Raw genomic sequence first — 10,443 nt, forward strand, 5'->3', positions numbered from 1 at the left:
AGATGGATGTTGACTAACCAGAACTGGGTTTGACAATGAATTAAATGAAAGCAAAGGAAAGATTTATTGTTGAATGTATAGAGGAAGGAGTGATTACAATGGCTGAGCATAGTATCTAACTGGGCAAGAAAGTACAACGAGACGTAGGTACAGGTTATCTCAGCACAGGGCTTCACACACATGCACATGCAAACACATGCACGTGAAGAGCAGGTTATCCTTAAATATTGTTTGAGGGGAGAATGAATAAACTTTCCCAAGATATCTTAGGATTTATGCTGCGTCTGACTTCTTTTTCAAGGAAGCCAATTATGAGAAAAGGAAGGTATTTGCTTCCATATGTGCTTGACTTTTTTTTAAACTTTGTTGTTTTTGTTGGTTTCTAAGTTTCCTTTCAATCAGAGTCCTTTTTGGCCTCTGTCTTTGGACCTGAGACCACTTGTGGAGTTCAGAGAATCCAACAAATGGAATTTGCTGAAGTTCTTTCCAAAACCTAATATCCATATTCAGCTTCTGATATCAAAATGTTTTTTTTTTTTAAACTTTGGGTTTATTTATTTATTTACTTATTTATTTATGGCTGTGTTGGGTCTTCGTTTCTGTGCGAGGGCTTTCTCTAGTTGCGGCAAGCGGGGACCACTCTTCGTCGCCGTGCGCGGGCCTCTCACTATCACGGCCTCTCTTGTTGCGGAGCACAGGCTCCAGACACGCAGGCTCAGTAATTGTGGCTCACGGGCCTAGTTGCTCCGCGGCATGTGGGATCTTCCCAGACCAGGGCTCGAACCCGTGTCCCCTGCATTGGCAGGCAGATTCTCAACCACTGCGCCACCAGGGAAGCCCCTCAAAATGTATTTTTTAAAAACAAGTTGAAATTATACATTTGCTCCTCTAAAATGCAGTACATAAAGATCTGAACTAATTTAAAAAAATTAGTCTCTGAAGTTCCAGACATCATTAGTTATATTTTTATGCCTTATGTACAGTGCTTTTCCAGAATGTTTTTCTCCTCTACAGGCAATGGAGTCCCAAAATGTGTCCATTGTTACTTAGTTCCAGCTGCTAGGATTCCAGAATGTTCTTGAGTGGTGGACGTTGCTCTTTGCCATTTTCTTGTCCATCTACTTCCTCACAGTCACAGGGAATATTGTCATTATTACAGTGGTGAGCCAGGACCTGTGCCTGCACTCACCTAGGTACACATTCCTCAAACACCTCTCCTTTCTGGAGATCTGGTATACATCCACAATTGTGCCCCTTCTCCTAGCCAACCTGCTCTCCCAGGGCCAAGCCACCTCCTTCCCTGACTGTATAGCACAGCTCTACTTCTTTGTGTTCTTCGGGGCTACCAAGTGCTTTCTTCCAGCCATGATGGCCTATGACTGGTATCTGGCCATCTGTAGTCCACTGCGCTACTCTTCCCTGATGAGTCCTGAGATCTGCACCAAGTTGGTGGCAATCTCCTGGTTGACAGGGATCAGCACAGGATTCCTGCCCTCCTTGATGATTTCCAAGTTGGATTTTTGTGGGCCCAACCAGATCAATCATTTCTTCTGTGACCTCCTTCCCCTCATGCAGCCCTCATGTTCCAATGTTTATATCACTGAGATGGTCATCTTTACCCCGTCAACTGCTGTGCTGTGCATTTGCTTTTTTCTTACACTTGTGTCCTATGTTTTTATTGTGTCCTCCATATTGAGAATTCCTTCAGCCTCTGGCCGAGTGAAGACCTTTGCCCCACGTGGCTCCCATTTGACTGTTGTCACTATCTACTGTGGAACCACGGTCTCCATGTATGTTTGCCCCAATCCCCACCTGTCACCAGAAATCAACAAGATTACTTCTGTCTTCTATCCTGTGGTCACCCCACTGCTGAACCCTGTTATCTACAGCTTGAGAAACAAAGACTTCAAAGACGCTGTTAGAAAAGTTGTGAGAAGGACTTGTGGCATCTATGGAGTAAGAGTGAAGGCAGGTTTCTTTATTGGATAAAGAAAATCAACACACAGAATACAGAGTGGATTAAGTTCAGGGATAAGTGAGGGGCAGGTTCAGAGCCTTCAAACCTGAATGCCATCACTGACATTACTTTAAATTCCACAAGCCATAATAAAACAGCTTCTTTATGGACCCTTGCCAACAACTGCTCAGAAGATAAATTGCCTCTATCAAAACATTTTGGAGACAACTTTGTCCTGGACACTTTCATCTTCTGATGGGAATCTGACTTTATAATTCCAGGGCATGATGTTTACATACACAATATTTTCAGATTCGATGAAAGGATTACTCTTGAGTTCATAAAGCCTATGTACAGAAAATTATACATCTTTTAAGTACTGTTAGGAGACTTGTCTTGTAGACTCAATTCCTAGTGCTCTCAGTGCTTGTTAAATATCTGTGGAATGAATGAATGAAAAAAAGAAAAGATAAGTGAAATATGTGTTGACCAGAAGTATCTTTTAGTGACAGGAAAAAACAAAGAAGGATTTTTGAAGTGCCAAAGATTTAGTATAGTCACTTGGAGGGTTTTTTTTTTTTTTGTCAATTCTAAGAAAGAAAAGAAAGAAGGGCGAGAGGGAGAGAAGATAGGTGGAGGGGAAGTAACTGGTGTAAGGAGAAAGAGAGGGAAAAAGACAAAAGAAAGAAGGGAAGGAAGAAAGGAAGGAACGAAGGGAGGGAGGAAGAGAGAAGGGAAGGGAAGAAGAGGGAAGAGAAGGGAAAGAAAGTAAAGGGAAAGAAAAGTCCGAAGTATTATATGTTCTTGTGAGCTCTAGGAGTCAAAGTCTCTATATTAAAAGGCTTAAAACACTTTTATATTTTAAGTCAATCAATATTTAGACGACCTCTACTAATCCTGCCCACTATTCTATTCACTAATTCCACAAATATTTTCAGTCCCTTGATATATGCCAATCTCCTTGCTGCAGTCTGGGTTACTCAGGAAATGGCCAGGGAAGACTTTGCCTTAAGGGAGTCTATAGTCTTGAGGGAGAGAGAAATATGTAATGAGTCATCAAAGGAATAATTGATTTCTTTATATTTGTGATGATTGCTATGAAATAAAGTGTAAGCTTATACATTAATATAGAACAATAAGGTCTAAATCATCATTTAGCATTCATTTAGCATCATTTAGCATTTAACATCAATAGCAAAGCATTCTATGTTTATGTAGCACTTTAACCTACAGTTCCAGGATGAGAAGGATAAGAATGGAAATAGTGGTCCATGCAGAGAACATGGCATGAATGGCAGAAGCAACCAGGGGAACCTGGGGATGGAGGAAATAGATGAGTCTGGAGAGAAAGGAAGGAGCTAGTCCATGTAGGTCATTCAAAGCCCTGTAGGGTTTTTGGATTTTACACTAAAAAAAAAAAATCATTGATTATCAAAGGGTATCCATTTGGAAAGACATGAAATATTTTGCATTTGCAAATCCCACTACTGTTTAGAGAAAAGACTGAAAGAAAACAAGAGATTCTGGAGCCATTGCAGTAGCCCACACAGAAGAAGAGGTTGGTTTGATTTACATTTGATAATGTAATCTATCATAGAAATGCCTCACAATGATGAGTTCAGGAGTGGAAAATCTGGGATCATTTACTCCTGTGAAGTGGCGCCAGTCTGTAGTCTCTTCACAAACTTGTGATATGCTCCGCATCTACCCCTGAGCTTCAGGGGTAAGTGCAGTTTGACTCTTTAGCTCATATAATTTCATCTCACCACCTGTCCTTGGTTCTTCTTACCTTCCTTCTCGCAGTGCTCAAGTTCACACTTCCTCCTGGGACTTGACTTGTGAGGACTGTTGTTAGTCCTCATCAGATCCATCTGGTTCAAATATTGGGTAGAAGGAAAGCAATGTACCAGAATCTGAGATAGGACAGGAAATGGGTGATATAGGCAGCAAAGTATCATTGATCTGGACCTTTGGACAGCGTATCCAAAAACAATCAAATATCTTATCTTGCAAATCTTTGTCTCTGATTATATTGATTGTGCCTTACATTTAATAAGACGTAAGTTATCTTACCAAAAGATCCTTTCTAATTTTAAACATGATGGGTGCCTGGCTCTGCATATGGGGAAAAAAAGATTACTGATCCACATGTGAGGATGCCGAATGGACATTTGGATGTATGGATCTGGAGCTCAGAGGAGTAACCTGACTGAGAGATAAAAATTAGGAATTTTTTTAAACATATAGATCACATTCAAAAATATGGAAATGGATAAGATTTCCAAGAGAAACAGTGTAAACCAAAAAAAAAAAAAAAAAAGTGAAAGAGCATGGAGGATTTTCGAAATATAACTCCATAACTTTTAAGTAGAGGAGAGGAACCTGAAAAGGGACTAAGAAGGAATAACCACAGAGGTAGAAGGGCAATTGTGAAGTGGTTGTATAGACTCTTCTAAGGGAAGAGAATGTTCTGGAAGGAAGAGGCATTGAGCATGGAAGGTGAGGATTAGTATGTTTTTCTCAAAGTTCTCAACACAGAGGGTACTGTTGTTCCTGGGAAAGGCAGCATCTTTGGACTGGGGAGACTACACATCAGACTGATAACAGTGGGGGAGGGACTGGCTTGTAAGGAAATGGAAGCATTTGTGTATATGCAAACAATTACCCTGAGAAATGCAATTGTGAAAGAATGATATATATATACCTATATTGGAGGGGTTGTTGTATTTTTGTAAGATGTAAGATTTTAGCATCTGATTAAGTTTGAATACTTGTAGCAAGGGTCCACTAGTGAGCAAAAATTTGAGGAATAAATATAGAGAGTAATTACTGTCAGCTTGAGGTTGAAAAGTAAGGGATCTGGGGGCAAATGTGAAGATATCAGCATTCAATAGGGAAAACATTTTATTTAGTGTGAGAAGCAGAAGGGAGAGAATAATTTTAATCTGACGAGGGTTCAAAGAAATAGAGTTAGGAGTTGGACAAATTCCCATCTGAGGACTTACATGGCTTGTGTTTCTGAGACAAGGTCAGCAGCTCTTATTTATCACAAAGAATGTAGCTTAAGGTTTGAAGAAAGTGGTAAGGCATTCCAGACTCATTTTTTAAAATGGGATTGATAGCTGGCTGAAGACAGGTGGATTTGAGAGCAAAGTTGAGTTCCTGGTTGAAGTAGGATATCACCAGTTTAATGTGATACTGAGCTACCTGTCTGTGTAATCTGCTTTAAGACCACTCAGTTGTTTTAGCTCAGTCCCATATGGTGAAAGACAAGGTTCACCTTGAATTCAGGCTCAGCTCTATGGATACAGCTGGAGATAAAGGCAAGGAAACAATGGACTTTAGAGTCTCAGATTGTCAACAAGGGAAATATGGGAGGGAAGTGAAACAAACACTGACCAGAAGTCCAGAGTTTTAAAAAAAATGCAGTTGTAATAGGTATTTGTGCTATGTGGATTGATACGAAGTGATACATAGATGTTTAGTGGTTCAAAATAGCAGTATAATATAGGGTTTAGTTTTGGATCACAGAAAAGTCAAAAGTATAAGAAAAAGTGAGATAAATCAGGTCATGAGAAGAAAGATGAATTGGCCACATGGCTGAGGTCAAGAATTCTGGGAGGAAAGAAAGTCATAATCCTGTATCACCTGTAAATGAGAGGGAGTGCTTAGTAGCTTAGTGAATAGTCTCAACGAGGGGAGAGTGAGTTGTGTATTCCCCTAGCATAAGCCTTAAAGGATTTTTTTTTTAAGGAGTGGGATAACAATAGCCAGGGCAAAACATTAAGTAGCAAGGAGTGTATCATTCCACAGACTGACTCTGAATCAAGGGGAGGGAGATGTGAAGCAATTCCACTTGAGAGAGTTACTGCTCCGTTTCCATTCAAGCAAGGAAGTGGGGGTAAGTTTAATAAAAAAGTGATGACTAACAAAGGAACATAAGTTCCACATGGGGGAATGACTGTGATTGACCCAGAGCTATCAGAGTTTTTCAAGACCTCTCCTGGGGTGGAGTTATCCCTGTCCTCTAAAGCTGTTACTCCAGCCTTGAGTGGAATATGCCAGGTGGGATATCTCAGAGTCTCTGATGAAAGTAGATTTAACATGTTTTAAATTAAACACAATTTAATTATCAGTTCCTTTTAAAAGGGTCTCTAGACCACTGTGTTATAAAGATAAAAGAGCCAATATTACGTTTTGTTGATTATTTTTATTCTCAGTTGTTTAAGAATTAAGTATCATTTTTTTAAGGAATTATTTCATAAATTTGAAATGGTTTCGTCACAGTATGGACTAGGAAAATTGGATGGAAGTTTCAATAAATCCATCACTACTACTGTGAATAAGTTCCTGCAATTGCATGGTTTACCATGGAACCAAACAATACATCATTTTTCTGGTTGTTTTTTAAAAAATTGAATCATGTGATTGATCTATTAAGTGTACAAAATAAAAAATACATTCTATATGACATAAATGTCTTTTTTTTATTAAATATACCACCTTACCAACAGTTTAATAATGATAAAGAAAAAGCAGCAGTACAAATAAAGGAAACAATCCATTTTCATAAAAATTATGGAAAACATGTTATTAACATCCCTTTTACATTTACTCTTCATAACTACCAAGTAACATATTTTATTACAAAAATAAGAAAACTGAATGGGATGTGAATCCAAAGTCTCTGTTGGACTTCTATTTCTTATCTTATTCATAACTTTGTGTGCTTGTTTTTTTTTCTTTTCCATTTTTATTACTTTTTAAAATTTTTTTATTATTTTATTTTATTTTTATTTATTTATTTTAACATCTTTATTGGAGTATAATTGCTTTACAAAGGTGTGTTCGTTTCTTCTGTATAATGAAGTGAATCAGCTATACATATACATATATCCCCATTATCTCCTTCCTCTTGCATCTCCCTCCCACCCTCCCTATCTCATCCCTCTAGGTGGACAAAAAGCACTGAGCTGATCTCCCTGTGCTATGCGGCTGCTTCCCACTAGCTATCTATTTTATATTTGGTACTGTATATATGTCGAGGCCACTCTCTTACTTTGTCCCAGCTTAACCTTTCCCCTCCCCGTATCCTCAAGTCCATTCTCTATGTCTGCATCTTTATTCCTGTCCTGTAGCTAAGTTCTTCAGAAGCATTTTTTTTCTTTTCTTTTTTTAGATTCCATATATATGTGTTAGCATACGGTATTTGTTTTCCTCTTTCTGGCTTACTTCACTCTGTATGACAGTCTCTATGTCCATCGACCTCATTACAAATAACCCAATTTCGTTTCTTTTTATGGCTGAGTAATATTCCATTGTATATATGTGCCACATCTTCTTTATCCATTCATCTGTTGATGGACACTTAGGTTGCTTCCATGTCCTGGCTGTTGTAAATAGAGCTGCAATGAACATTGTGGTACATCATTCTTTTTGAATTATGGTTTTCTCAGGGTATATGCCCAGTAGTGGGATTGCTGGGTTGTATGGTAGTTCTATTTTTAGTTTTTGAAGGAACCTCCATACTGTTCTCCATAGTGGCTGTATCAATTTAAATTCCCACCAACAGTGCAAGAGGGTTCCCTTTTCTCCACACCCTCTCCAGAAATCATTGTTTGTAGATTTTTTTGATGATGGCCATTCTGACCAGTGTGAGGTGATACTTCATTGTAGTTTTGATTTGCATTTCTCTAATGGTTAGTGATGTTGAGCATCCTTTCATGTGTTTGTTGGCAATCTGTACCTCTTCTTTGGAGAAATGTCTATTTAGGTCTTCTGCCCATTTTTGGATTGGGTTGTTTGTTTTTTAGATATTGAGCTGCATGAGCTGCTTGTATATTTTAGAGATTAATACTTTGTCAGTTGCTTCATTTGCAAATATATCCTCCCATTCTGATGGTTGTCTTTTCGTCTTATTTATGGTTTCCTTTGCTGTGCAAAAACTTTTAAGTTTCATTAGGTCCCATTTGTTTATTTTTGTTTTTATTTCCATTTCTCTAGGAGGTGGGTCAAAAAGGATCTTGCTGTGATTTATGTCATGGAGTGTTCTGCCTATGTTTTCCTCTAAGAGTTTTATAGTGTCTGGCCTTAAATTTAGGTCTTTAATCCATTTTGAGTTTATTTTTGTGTATGGTGTTAAGGAGTGTTCTAATTTCAATCTTTTACATGTAGCTGTCCAGTTTTCCCAGTACCACTTATTGAAGAGGCTGTCTTTTCTCCACTGTATATTCTTGCCTCTTTTATCAAAGATAAGGTGACTATATGTGTGTGGGCTTATCTGTGGGCTTTCTATCCTGTTCCATTGATCTATATTTCTGTTTTTGTGCCAGTACCATACTATCTTGATTACTGCAGCTTTGTAGTCTAGTCTGAAGTCAGGGAGCCTGATTCCTCCAGCTCTGTTTTTCTTTCTCAAGATTGCTTTGGGTATTCAGGGCCTTTTGTGTTTCCATACAAATTGTGAAATTTTTTCTTCTAATTCTTTGAAAAATGCCATTGGTGGTTTGATAAGGATTGCACTGAATCTGTAGATTGCTTTGGGTAGTATAGTCATTTTCACAATGTTGATTCTTCCAATCGAAGAACATGATATATCTCTCCATCTGCTTGTATTGTCTTTAATTTCTTTCATCAGTGTCTTATAGTTTTCTGCTACATGTCTTTTGTCTCCTTAGGTAGGTTTATTCCTAGGTATTTTATTCTTTTTATTGCAGTAGTAAAAGTGAGTGTTTCCTTAATTTCTCTTTCAGATTTTTCATCATTAGTATATAGGAATGCAAGAGATTTCTGTGCATTAATTTTGTATCCTGCTACTTTACCAGATTCATTGATTAGCTCTAGTAGTTTTCTGGCAGCATCTTTAGGTTTCTCTATGTATAATATCATGTCATCTGCAAACAGTGACAGTTTTACTTCTTCTTTTCTGATTTAGATTCCTTTTATTTCTTTTTCTTCTCTGATTGCTGTGGCTAAAACTTCCAAAACTATGTTGAATAATAGTGGTGAGAGTGAGCAACCTTGTCTTGTTCCTGATCTTAGTGGAAATGGTTTCAGTTTTTCACCATTGAGAACGATGCTGGCTGTGGGTTTGTCATATATGGCCTTTATTATGTTGAGGTAAGTTCCCTCTATGCCTACTTTCTGGAAGGTTTTTATCATAAATAGGTGTTGAATTTTGTTGAAAGTTTTTTCTACATCTATTGAGATGATCATATGGTTTTTCTCCTTCAATCTGTGTTCGTTTTAACTGATTAAAATGAATGAGGAATGTAATTCAAAATCTATTTTCTGTCCCATTTAAAGCTTTCCCTTCTTGCCCTTGTTTTTAGTCTATGTCTTAAAGAATGTGTCCAAATTTGTATATTTTTTAACTTGAGTCTAGATCCTTAAAAATACTTTCTGATAGTTGAAAATCATCTCCCATAAAACCCCTAACTACAGCTAGATTTTATCACATGTTTCTGTGATCATATGTCATATATAGGTTTTCTTGAAGATTATTTACCCTTAAATCTGTCCTGCGAGAACAAGGACTATGCTTTTTATCCCTGGTCTTTAACTTATAGCTTTGCTGTCAACAGACAGCGAATTAATAGATGCAGATGAAGAACCACGATGGAATGCTCAGGAGGGACAAGATAATGCTGGCCCCATATCAGCTTATGGTGTTGCATTGACTCATTGCCTTGTAACCCTTGCCATATTTGTCAATGGAGTTGGGCTGACTAGATCGTCAGTTCATTTAGGGCATGGTGTTAAAAGTAAACACTTATTGGGCTTCCCTGGTGGCGCAGTGGTTGAGAATCTGCCTGCCAATGCAGGGGACACGGGTTCGAGCCCTGGTCTGGGAAGATCCCACATGCCGCAGAGCAACTAGGCCCGTGAGCCACAATTACTGAGCCTGTGCGTCTGGAGCCTGTGCTCCGCAACGGGAGAGGCCGCGATGATGAGAGGCCCGCGCACCGCGATGAGGAATGGCCCCCACTTGCCGCAGCTAGAGAAGGCCCTCACACAGAAACAAAGACCCAACGCAGCCATAAATAAATAATTAATTAATTAATTTTAAAAAAAAGTAAACACTTATTATATAAGATAGTGGTCAAAAAGACATGCTGTTTAATCAGAGAGTCATTCTTTGAAATTCCAGCTCTTCCATGCACAGGGAGCATAGCATGTCATGTACGATTTAATTAATGTCACACTTAAGTAAAACAAACAACCCAATCCAAAAATCCAGAGAAGATATACAGATTGCCAACAAACACATGAAAGGATGCTCAACATCACTAATCATTAGAGAAATGCAGATCAAAACTGCAATGAGGTATCACCTCACACCAGTCAGAAGGGCCATCATCAAAAAATCTACAAACAGTAAACGCTGGAGAGAGTGTGGAGAAAAGGGAACCCTCTTGCACTGTTGGTGGGAATGTAAATTAATAAAGCTACTATGGAGAACAGTATGGAGGTTCCTCAAAAAACTA

At 38.4% G+C, this 10,443-nt stretch overlaps 1 protein-coding gene across 1 annotated transcript; it reads left to right on the top strand.

Moving 5' to 3' along the window:
- Nucleotides 1-1,017: 1,017 nt before the first annotated feature.
- On the top strand, nucleotides 1,018-1,989 carry LOC114236268 (olfactory receptor 11L1). Its single transcript, XM_028163417.2, is given in 1 exon segment — nucleotides 1,018-1,989. A coding segment is annotated over 1 exon segment (972 nt).
- The last annotated feature ends 8,454 nt before the right edge of the window (nucleotides 1,990-10,443 follow it).

The sequence above is a fragment of the Balaenoptera acutorostrata genome, chromosome 2, assembly GCF_949987535.1.
Source record: "Balaenoptera acutorostrata chromosome 2, mBalAcu1.1, whole genome shotgun sequence".
NCBI lineage: Eukaryota > Metazoa > Chordata > Mammalia > Artiodactyla > Balaenopteridae > Balaenoptera > Balaenoptera acutorostrata.